At 57.1% G+C, this 12,041-nt stretch overlaps 2 protein-coding genes and 1 pseudogene across 2 annotated transcripts; all 3 read right to left on the bottom strand.

Annotated features, from left to right (window-relative positions):
* Nucleotides 1–1,030: 1,030 nt before the first annotated feature.
* Nucleotides 1,031–2,291, bottom strand: LPMP_343510 (annotated as a pseudogene).
* A 1,325-nt stretch (nucleotides 2,292–3,616) lies between these two features.
* LPMP_343520 (hypothetical protein) lies at nucleotides 3,617–7,942 on the bottom strand (the record flags this gene model as incomplete). Its single annotated transcript, XM_010704474.1, has 1 exon — nucleotides 3,617–7,942. One exon carries the CDS (start codon nucleotides 7,940–7,942, stop codon nucleotides 3,617–3,619), a length of 4,326 nt encoding a protein of 1,441 aa, XP_010702776.1.
* A 1,900-nt stretch (nucleotides 7,943–9,842) lies between these two features.
* On the bottom strand, nucleotides 9,843–10,520 carry LPMP_343530 (hypothetical protein; the record flags this gene model as incomplete). The annotated part of the gene is made up of 1 exon (XM_010704475.1): nucleotides 9,843–10,520. One exon carries the CDS (start codon nucleotides 10,518–10,520, stop codon nucleotides 9,843–9,845), a length of 678 nt encoding a protein of 225 aa, XP_010702777.1.
* Nucleotides 10,521–12,041: the final 1,521 nt, after the last annotated feature.

The raw sequence follows: 12,041 nt of genomic DNA on the forward strand, positions 1-12,041 counted from the left end.
GCTGCCTCCTTGAGTGGGAAAGAGTAGATGGATGGAAGAAGGAAGGAGTATAGTGGTGTAAGGCAGCAGACGGCGTGGCAGAGCGAGGAGCATTGCATTGGCAGTGCAATAGCCTGAGGTTCTCCTGAAAGAAGACGATGAGGCGCTCATCACACGACTGCGGGCGGTGCACAAAACAAGGGCCTGAGGATATGCCTGCTACTTCGAGTGGTTCCTCATCACCTTTTTCTTGTCTGTGAAACAATATGCTCACATAGCTGAGGGAAGAGGAGGGGGTGCTGCGCACAGGTAAAGGCACCCGCACAAGGAAAAAGAGAGCGACGTTTGGGGGAGGGGGGGGGGCGAGATGGCACGCTGCGGTGGGAGACCATAAGGTAGGGGCACAAGACGGCGGAGGAGACAAGAGGAACGGAAGTAGCTGGAATCAATGCACGGCAGCATCACCCTAGCGAGCCTCGCCCGCTGCCCACACCCACCCACCCACCCACCCTCACGCATTACGCTGGACCGGCACTTGGGCGAATGGGACGGCGTGCATGGAAAAGAGAAAAGAAGTAGCGTCAAAGAAGAACGCTGTAGGTGAACAGCGTAAACGACAAAGAGAAGCGCGGCAAAATTAGCGCTTCATCGTACTGCGCCGGGTCCGGGTGACGAGCAGAGGAGAATGGACCCGAGCCGCACTTCTCGTGGGTGGGTGGATGGGGCCATCGCAGATCCAGCCAAAAAACACTTGACGAGCGGTGGAGGGTGCGGGGGTCAAAAGACGAGAAGATGTGGAGAAGACGACACACTACCTACTACCACCTAGATGGGGCCTTTTGATTGCCCCTCGCTGGCTACGCCAGTACATCTTCTAACTGCCCACGTACCACCTCGGCTCCGTCGAGCTTGTGGCTTCCATTATGAAGGTGTGTGTCCGGGTCGCAATACAGACCATCATGGAAAAGTCGCGAAAGTGCTTCGGCGGTGCAGCGTTGGGGAACAGCAGGGACGCTTCGTTGCCTCTTGGTACGCGCTCCGCCGCAGATACTCACATTCCTCTGCAGTGGTCCTTGTCAAAGAAGTGTTGGGCCTGCTCGAAGCTGCGCACCCCGACATACATCAAGGCGGCGCCAGAACAGCAATGCTCCACACCAGCGCTGCCGCCGGGAGGTCTGTCTTGCTGCAGGAGGCTCGCTTCCTCCATGCACTGCATGAAGCGCGCGGCAGGCACCATGACGACGAATTCCTCAGTGACGGTAATAAACACATACGTCGCAACTTTGTCCGCGCCGGTACCACATTCGGGGCTGCTACAAGGTGGAGACATCTGCACCAAATGCTGGAGAAAGGCGTGTGGATTTGCAATCACTGGCAAAAGCGGCAGAATTGCAGGCGCATCGGCGGCGCCGAGGTGACGAGTGCGGTGAGTCGGCGGGTACGAGAAATATCGACGATGACGGGCCGATAGTAACAGGCAAAAAGTGCGGTTGCCGCGCGGTTGCCCGGATGTGAACCCAGCAGACTAGTTGCGGCGTACTTGAGAGCGAGAACAACTACCGATTGTGCCAGCGTTCCGTCCCCACAGAAAAAAACACGCTGTGGTACGTAGTGCTCGGCGTCAGCGATGGAGTACAGCACCCGCACCAGGCCAGCAGCTCCAGGTGCGAGGGAGAGGATGGAGATGTCAGTCGATGGCACACTGAGGGGCAGCCACTGGTGTGCGTACGAGGCGCCCTGGTGCTGTCTACGTGAGTCGGCTTGTAGACGGAAAAGACTGGTAAGGGAATATGACTCGCTGTTGAGATCTGCGGAGCAGCTGCTGCCTCCGATGACGTCAGCGCCGCCGGAGCCGTGATAGCACTGCGCGTTTCCGAGAGGAACCCGGGACGTGGGGAATCCTGCAGGGGTGATTGCAGAAGAGACAAACATGACAGCGCCCTACGTCGCCGCCGTAGCTGCGTTGTAGGAGCACTGGCCACAGCAGCGGGCGTCTGTGCAGCATCTGAAGCGGTGGCATAGGACAAGAGAGCGGGTTGTGAGGCGGCACTTGAGGCCGTACTGGACGCGACGTGTTCTCGAGGCAACCCGCTTGAAGGCAGCGGAGTAACAGTCTCACCTGCCGGTGCCTTCCGCTCCCTCGGTGGTGCAGTAAGCATTGCTGCAAGCGTACGAGGAAAAACGCGCACCGTCATTTTCGCCGCACCTCGGCTGAGAGAAGCTACGATAGATGACGCAGCTGAGACGGACGCCGTCTTGGAATGCAAATCAGCGACACTTTCGAGGAGAACGTGCAAAGACGGGGGAACCATGATCCACCTCGATGCAGCTGTGAGTGAGCCGAACAAGTGTATATTTTCATCTATAGACGCCGTAGATGGGGCAGGATCCTCTGATAGGAAGGATGTGATCAGTGCTGAGGTGGAAGTCGGCGTCTCTGCTGGCGTCGAACGTCTACAACAACCGTTCTGCACCTACGCAATCAGATCCTGCAAAAAGAGGTGCCGGCACACCCAAAGACATTGATTTTGCCAAGGCGGGGATGCTAACTCCAGAGCCTGCAGAAGCGATGCGGCGTTGAGACGAGGTCAAGGGTGCCCCAGTGGCTGTGGTAGCCGCAGCAATGGCGGCATCACGAGTGAGCACGGCGTCAGATGGTGGAAGCGCCACAGCTGGATGCCTTGCGGTGTTATCCTTTAATGTACCATGCGCCACTCGCTGCAGTCACAGCTGGGGCGGACTGATCCTATCCACTACGACGAGGGGAGGACACAGTAGCGTACACCAGCGGCACAGCGCTGACAAACACGAAGCTGCGCCAGGTCAGAGCCGTGGGCGTGGGCTCGGTTAAAAGGGCCTGGTAGGCTTGCGTCTGCTAGAACGTGTCGGTAGAGGAAGTCTGCACGGCGTCCAGTAGAGGGGGCAATGGGCGGCTGCACCACGGTCCACACCATCGCGCCGACGAGCACCCACTGCTTCTAGTCATCGAAGGGCACAAGCGACAAGCCGTATCCTAATGACAACGATTGGTACACGAGGAGAGGGAGAGAGTCCAAGGTATGTGTATGGGTGTCGCATTGGTGCTGTGAGAGAGCGAACACATGCAAAAGATAGGGGGTAATGGTGTGAGACAGAAAGTGTTCCAGAGAGCTTCAAAGAGGAAAAATGAAAAGGAGTGATTGAGAGGAAGACGGTTAGCATGGCGCTCGCCGCGCCAAGAGCAAAGCCAACTGAAGAGCGGCGAGTTGAGCTTTTTTTTGGGGGGGGGGGTACAGAGAGGGTGTATGTACGTATGTATGTACGTGTGCGGGTGTGTGCCAAGTCAAACGTCCGCTGTTCAGTAGAAGCAGCAGCAGGGTAAAGGATGCCGTGCGTGAGATGCAACCTGCCCATGCACAAGCACATGTGGCGGACAGAGACACACCATGAAGCTGCCTGCTTCCTTCTCCCCTGCGCTCCCTCACCATTCCCGTTTTCTCGGGTCCTTCTTGCGTGTGTGGACGTGGAGAAAGCCTTCGCAAATGAGTACACACAAAAGAAATGTTCGTGCTTTTCGGCATTGCTGATTGTTCCGCGTCTTAGCCAGTCATCCTTGCAGCACACCGCTCTCGTTGACAGTCATGCTGCGGGGGCAGATTCAGCACCGCAGGAACCTCGCCTCCATCCTACCTCGCTGGTCAAGCTCTGCCGTGTAGTGCACAAGTAGCCCCTCTCTCAGTGTATTTGCCTTTAGCAGGGCCTCATCCACAAAGATGCGATCCTGCGGACGGGTGGTGCCGCTTGGTTGAATGAAGGCGTAGCGGTCCTGTACCTCGCACACCGTTCCCTTAGCGTTGGCGACGGCAGGAATGTGATTGAGGCAGAGCGGGCATCGTGCTTCGATGTAGACGAGCCCGCACAGAGGACACTTTGCGGGGTTGAAGGGAATCTCGTCGCCACAGACTGGTGAAGTAGCAGTAGCAGGGCTGGCGGCGAGGGAGTCCAGCGGGGCAGCATTTGATTCATCATAGGACAGCGCAGAGGAGAAGCTCTGCGATAGGGCTTGCGCAGTGCTTTCCAAATTCAGCAACCCTGTACGATGCCCCTGTACGTTTCTACCCCGCTTCCTTGCTGTCAGTCGGTTGGCTTGGTGTGTTGTCTCGCCCTGGTCGCCGGGCTCCCCAGTGCCGGCGGCAGCGGGCGACTGGACACCGCCATAAACAGCTACGTCGCCAGCTGAATCCCAGCGAGGAAGCATCGCCGCACACCACGCCGCTCGCTGAGCACCGCAGTGCATACAGTAGCGCTCGAACTGCAGATTAGCCCGATAGCACGTGGGACACTCCCAGCAGGCTGAGATGAGCAGGTCCTGTACCACCGGTCGCAAGGCAAGACAGTTGCTACACACATAGCGGCACAGGTCAATGTTGTTGTGCGAGGATCCACACTCCTCACAAGTCCACAAGCCACCGCCTTCCAGAAAAGGGCACAGATCAGGTGAATGGGTACCGAGACACTCATGGCATACCTCGGCAGGAGTGAAGTAGCCCTGCACGCTGCAGCTGGAGGTGTCTCGGGAACCTGCCACCGCAACCCCGCACACACCGTCGACGTGCGTGAGGATGCTCTTCAGGAGGGCAGAGAGGCGGCGCGCCGTGAGGGATGTGGATAGGCATGGACACAGCCTGCTGACAATTTGCCCTAGCAGGGTGACGACGTCTATCCGTATGGACAGCCAAGCAGCACTGTCAATGTTGCACCACTCGCGCCGCAAGCAGGACAGCGCCTTCTCAATAGCCGGGCGCCTCTGAAAACATGCACGAGCACTGGCGTCGACTGCGGTCGCTGCGGAGCCGGGAGCGGGGCTGCCATCGGGTGCCGAAGTCTTTGATCTAGTCGATACAAGTGCTGTCGGCGTTGCTGGAGTCAAACCCTCCGTGAGCAGCGATTCTCTGGCGCAGCATTCGTCAAGCACTTCGCATGTGTGAAGGAGCGTTACAGCAGTCCAGTACCGTGGTGCACTACCATCGTCGCACCTTTGCGGCTGCGGCGCCAGCTGCAAGTAAGTGGCACAGTATGGACAGACGGCGCTACCCGCATAGCGAGTCGGCAAGGTCGCGCCACAGCCGCCACAGACGCGCAAAGGCAACGAGCACTGGCCTTTCTCTTCACAGTCGGCCGCGCACCCCCTGCAGTGCTGCTGGTGGAGCGGTACGGTGTCGTCCCATGGCTGCATGTGGTGACAGTGGAAACACCAGTGGTAGACTTGGGGCTGCCGCTGGTTCGGCACCCCCTGGGCGGACATGGGGCCCGGATGACCGTCAGTAGCGGCCTCTTGCACCGGCAACAACGTGGCTTCTGCGAGGTTGCTGCGGTGAACGAAAGGATCTGCGGCGCTGCTGCAACCCCGGCAAACTACCGTGAACGGGTTTGCTTCCTCGTGACCGCAGTGACGGCACACGCGTGGCGCGTACACGGGTTCTCGGCATATAGCCCGCGGGAGACATTCTACCTGCGGGCATGAGGGGCAAAAGCGCTCCAGCGAGCTACGCCGCTGATGGCAACCCGGGCAAACCCACACGAAGCTGCTCCGCGCGGCATGGTCCATTTTGAAGCGGCCACACTCGTGACAGACACCGACGGCCTCCGCGTACGTGGCCGTCCTCTGCGTTGCAGACGACGCAGCACCGCACACCTCGTCGTTGTTGCAATCACCACAGAAGCAGCACCCGGGCGACGCTGATGCAGACGCCGTCGAGCCCTGAGATTCGGCTGCTTCTATGGCAGAGTGCTGCTGGATGCACGGTCCTGTAGGTTGTCCACACCGGAAGCACAGCAGCGTCTGCCTTGCTGCATTGCGGGCCCCGCAGTCTCGACACACCCATGTTTTGCGGACTACCGCCCCGGCCAACGACGCCTTGTTCAGCAGCGTCTGACCACAGCTACAACACTGGCGCAGTCGTTCGTCCTGCGCGTAGCCGCAGGCGCCGCACAACACATGGCTGTACCGTAACGCTGAGCACACGCAGTAGTTGTAGCGATCGCTGTTCAATCGGCCACAAGTGGCACACTTCCACAGCCGACACGGGGGAGAAAGGTGGGCCGCGCGATTCCAAATGGCGTCGCCATCAACGTGCCAGAGGGCGGCGAGATGATCAAACGTGGAAGGTGAGCCGAAGTCTCTGGCATAGCACAGAATGTAGTAGTAGAGAAACGGTGCGTTATGCGTTGAGGGGTCCACCCGGCAGAGCAGCTCCTGCAGAGAAAGACTCATCCCCATACTCGCGCGGAGTGCGGAGACGAGAGCAGCTGTCAGTGGCACGGCATACACACTCAGCTGGAGCGCTGTTTCGAAAAGCTCGAGAATTACATCCGTGTTGAGCTCGTCACCGACATAGCGCAAGGTCGCGCGGAAGACCGGGATGACGCCCTCCAGTATCTCGTGAGGAGGCGCACGAGACACCTTGCTCACGTCTTTCCATGCATGCGGCTGCCGTCTCTCGATATCGCGTATGCGATCGCACAAGCCAGCCAGCACGCACTCCACATAGTAGCTGATAAATAAGCCCGCATTGTGAAACCCGACAAGGGCTTCGTATAATCCGTCCATGTCAGCAGCGCTGCCCTCCTGCCCCACCAACCGACTCACAGCTACCATGGACTCCGTGACGGCAGGTGGCACCGATAGCCACCCTTCTGGACGGGAGGTGCCGAGGACCTCCAGCGAGACCACGGCCCCAGATACGTTACGCAGCAACACCTGCGACATGACGGAGTGCGGCGTCTCGCAGAGTGTAAAGGCTGGCGTAGCCATGATCGTCGACATGGCCGCGCTGTAGAAAGAGCGCACAACATCCGGGAATCCGAGTGCGTTCAGCGTGGCAATGGCGTACGATATCGTTGCCTCCGACTGCTGCGAGTCACGGCCGGTGTTCAGCACTTTGCTACGCGCGTGCAGAAGGGCCTCGGCCGCTGCCTCGGTTGCCTCTGGTGAGAGGTACGTCGGCAGCGAGACACCTCGCTGGGTGACGTGGGTAACGCATACGCCACAGTGCGCAAGGAAGCGCTCAGCCACCATCACCGAGACAAGTCGCTCATCGCGGAAGTATTGGTAAGCAGCCAGCAGCACAGTAAAGGGTGCTTGCTTAAGGGCTTTCATGGCGAGCATGGCGCATTCGTGCCGAGTATGGTTGTCCATGTGGTGCGGAATTTGACACAGACAGCACTGCTGAATCTGAAGGCGTGTCACAGGAGTCATAATAGACACACCGCCTGCCTTACCCTTGCGTCTCTCACTCGGGAAGGTGGTAAGTACCTGCACCATCCGCTCTAGGCACACCTTGATCGCCTTATCGCTCATGAAAGGATGCCACCGACAGCAGCCATGCAAGTCCTCCTCCGCTTCTGATGAGTAGAGGGAAGGACCTGCACTCGTGAGCTCCGCCCCGACGTCGCACAGCATACTACCCATGCGACGTGTGCGCACTTGACATGCCTGCACCACCGCAGACAGCAGCGCTGGTGACGACGCCTCAACCACGCGCCGCACCACCACTTCCATTTTAGGAAGCAACACAGCAGGAAAGGAGCTCTTCCTCCGCGCGCAGTTCTGCACCAGAGACTTCATCAACTGCGTGACTGTCTCTGCCGCCTCGGCGTCCGGCCACGAAGCAAGCTGGCGAACATAATCGAGAAGCGCCTCTTCCCATTTGCCGTCGGTGAACGAAGCCGACGGCAATAGCATTGAATTATCTATCGGAGCACTGATGTGAAGTGTGCTGCATAGGAGCCTTGCGAAAGGATGCATGTAGCTCCTCCAGCGAGACGCTTCAGCTGCCACCTCCACCGGCGTTGCAAGAGACGGTGGCGCCGCTCCGGAGCTGGCAGCATCCTGCAGCTCACTTAGCAGTGCTAATGTCCACGCGTGGAGCTCCTTTGGCGAGGACGCAACTGCTGCAGAGACGGCCGACACGAGGCTACACATTTCTTCGGCAAAAAGGCGCGGGCAGGCACCGATGATGTGATTACGCCGTAGTCGTGTGGCCATCAACGCTGCTGCTGTGGAGAAGGAGGGTGGCCCGGAGGTGCGCAGCACTTCCTCGAGCGACTCATGCGGTGGAGACACACGCGGGGGCGCAAACGGACGCGACAGCGCCGCAGCTCTCGGTCGCCCGTGACCCCAATACGACAAGCGTGCCTTGCGGCGGGCAATGAACGCAGGGCTTGCCGATACGTAGGTGCGGCGCAGTAGCGGGAAGGGCTCATTAGGATTGCGGCAAACTTGGCGCGCTGCCCGCCACTTGAGAGCAGCACTTCCTGCACAGCTCGCGGCTACCGGTGACCAGTAGAGCGCCGCCAACGCTGGCGCTGTCACTCTTCGCGGTTTCATTCGTTGCCTCCTCTGCTGACCAGTAATGGCATCGGGGAATTACATGAATCCGCCAGTAAAAGAAGATATAAGGACAAGTAGGGCCACGCATGGGAAAAGGAGAAGAAGTGTGCGAAGAAACGCACTATTAACCGCAGCAGCACAAACATGCATGTAGACGCACCTCCGCACACACCCATACACGCACGACAGCAAGCGATGCGTGCCAATTGAGCGCGAGAGGCACAACAAAAAAACTCGCTTTGGCGGTCTCTCACTTGAGGCAGGAAGACCGTGGTACGCAGAGGTGCGTGTTTGAGGCAATGCTGCTGCTTCGCCTCGTTGACACTCAAATTCTCCACCCCTGAGGAAAGAAGTAAGAGACCCTGTGTGACACCCGCACGACGTGAAAGGAAACGTGAGGCGAAGAGAGAAAGAGCTACAAAGGTGCAGGGCAGCCAGGATACTTGTGCATGCACATACACTCAGCGATTCCCCCCTCCTCGCCGACGGAAAATCAAAAGAAGAACTGCGAAGGCAAAGCCGCGTGATGGTGAATGGAGTGCACCAGCTCCCGTGAGGGAGAAGCGAAACTGGTGTGCGACTACCGTCCGCTACCGTGATGAAACTCTCGTTCCGCACAAAGCAAGCGAGAGGAAAAAGGAGGTAGGGAGGAGAGGAGGTGATGTAGGAATGTAAGAGGTGGACTATCAAGGAAAAAATCGTGGGAGGAACGGGAAAGAAGTGAAGCTTTTGCGCGCACCGAATAGCGTCAGCACCGGCCATGCAGAATGTTTTCTACGCATCACCGATCGTCTAAAGAGCATACATCGACGCTGTCGACTGTAGAGGTGGCTAGCGAGGAAGCGAAAGGGCAAGAGTGGAAAAAGAGGGACGGGGTGAGACAATGGCAGCTCTCCCCGTTTCTTTGGTCAACAACCACCTTCCTGACGGAACATGATGAGTCATCCATGGGCAAGCAGCACTGAAAGCGGCCGCACTGTGGTGCTGGCGCCACATCCCCACCCCTTCGAGCTCCTCACCTCCCTTTATTGTGCTGTGTCCTCCGATAGTTGCTTCGGGGTACTTTTCTGACGTGCAAGTGGTTGGATCCGATACACACAGGCAATACGAGATGAAGATTACACTGGGAGTTCACAGTCAGTACGAAGGGAGAGAAACGGTGCCACCTATGCGCTGACCAAAGACGAAAAAAAAAAGAAAAAAAACAACGCATCCTACTCGAGTGAGAGTGCTACGAGGAGAGTATACAAAAACACACAAAGGCGCACCACAGCACACATGAACAAGACGATCAACAACAACAAAAAAGCAGGCGCAGCAGCGAAACGAAAGACGCTAAAAAAAAAAATTGCAAAGCGGCAAAGCTGCCACATCACGCGGGAAAAAAAGGAGAGCAATAGAGGCGGCGGTTTGCACGGCACCAGCGTCAGTACGTGCGTCGGCCTGTAGCACGCTTGCACACCTTCTTGTCCTCGTCGCCTGCGGCCCACGGTTAAGCGGCCTGGGGACGCTTCTCCTCTGGCAGAGGAAATCCTGGCACCATGTCATACACAATCTCATCTGGAATGAGCTTGTGGCCATAGGCGCTAGTCATGGTACCCTTCTCCCAGTTGGTTGGCGAGAACTCGGAGCGCATGAGGGAGCGGTTCGGCTCCCGCCACATGACTGGGTTCGCAGGGTCCTTCTCATCCCACCCGCTAAGTCGCTGTGATGCTGCCAGATTCCAGTAGAAGGACGGCATGTAGTACGGAATGCCGAGATACAGGATGCTAGGGAAGAACTTCTTGTCCTCTGCTGTGTAGTCCTTCGTCAGCTCCATGAACTTGCTTTTTAAGAGCTGCAGGCGGTAAGTCTCGTGCGCCCTGCATACCATCCACGACTCTTCGAACTCGTGGCAGTTCACCGTACCCCACGTCACAGGCTTTAAGTTCCGCATACAACGGTTGAACGGAATCCAGCGGTGCACGCAGTGATCACGATAGACGATAGGCACCTGGTTCAGCTCCATGAAGTCACGTGACACTGTCATTGGACGACGCTGGTGACCACGATCAGCACCGAAGGGATCCAGCTTATTCCACAGCAGCGGGTTGTCGTACGGCCCCAGGTTGACGGGTGGCATCGACTCCCCCGGCTTGGCCGATGCCAAGTCGTTGAGGTACTCTGTCATTGCTCTAGCACGCTACGGTAGCAGATGAAGCAAGCGCATAAAGCGCAGAAATGAAGAAAACAGTACAGTAAAACGAGCTAAGAAAAAAAAAAAGAAACCGCACCAGACAGGCGTCCCTCCAGCCCGCGCCGTTGCTGTCGCTGCTTGATTAATGCGTCGATCCGCCACGTGAACACGGAGTCGAAAGCGCGCACACACAAAGGCCCTGCACGTGTATGTACAAAACCCCCTTCCTTTTCTCTGTATTTAAAGGCTGCCCCCCCCCCAAGTAGTTTAGTGAGCTACACACACTGCGTATGCACAGTCGCAGCAAGATACAAAGGATGGGGATTCAAAGGTGGAGAGAAGCAAAGAAATGGGTATCTGGTGGTGTTTCTTCGGTGCAGTGTGGCAAACGTGCTGGAGAGTGGTAGACACGGCTAGAAGAAGAATTAGGGGGAGTGAGGAACCAGAGTTGAACGGGTTGCTCAAGTAGGCCTAGGGAGAGATCTAGGCGGCCGAGAGAGTGAAAGGCAGGGGAAGGACAAGAGCTCAACGATGCTGCGCTACCTCACCGCGACTATGCGCACCTAGATGGGTGCGAGTGTGAAGGGGGGTGGTCTGTGAGTCCTTGGCGTGAGAGAACCCGTAGTCGTGCGGCAGTTTTCCGATGCACGTATCTACGCGTGTGTTGCTGTTGTGCTTTCTGCCAAAATGAGAACATCAAGTCCCTGTATCTGCGTACTATTCTCTGGTGCTCAGAAGGGAAAAAAGAACAAATAAGCTGCTGCTGCTGCTAGTGGGGACTTGGGTGCTGCATCGAGTAAGAACAACCGCCAAGATGGAATGCAAAGAAGCAGCCAGCATTGAAAATATGTTTGAGCATCCAGAAGAAGCGACAGGGAGGTAGCAGAAAGAGAACTCGAGCAGCATGCAGAGTGGTTTCACGACAAGCTGCACAAAGAACTCCCCCGTAGGTGCGCACACGCCTATGACAAAATTCTGTAATCCGCGCGCGAGCAAGGAAGTTGTCCAACGCTTTAGCATTGATCACTAGCATGTTCTTGGCGATGCTTGAGAGAAATCATATCGCGCGCTCAACACAGAACGCCAACTAACTCCATTCCTCTGCACTGGTTGAGAGTCTCCCAAGTGGCAGTTGTGTACCACTGAAACACCGCCTGAGTCTTCCGTTACTGCTGTTCTGTGCTTTGTTCGCTTCCTCTTTACTACTCTGACCGTTGTTGAATCGTGAGAAGGATAAGAGGATAAAGCGCATGCGCCGCCCTCTAAGTCTCCCATCACGTCACGGAGCACAAAATACTGATGGGCACGGTGCTTGACTGTTTCCATCCTTTGGACTGCATATATTGGAGATTTTTTTAAAGCTTCACGTCGCTTCCTGCAAACTCATCAATCACCCCATTCACCTCCCATCACGCGCCCCTCACCAATTCTTCAGCAGGCTCATCATGTGACTACCACAACCAACACTACCATGCGCGTTTGAATTTTTTGTATGCAAACTCAAGCTGGTCTTCG

This window comes from Leishmania panamensis (genome assembly GCF_000755165.1).
Source record: "Leishmania panamensis strain MHOM/PA/94/PSC-1 chromosome 34 sequence".
NCBI classification, from domain to species: domain Eukaryota; phylum Euglenozoa; class Kinetoplastea; order Trypanosomatida; family Trypanosomatidae; genus Leishmania; species Leishmania panamensis.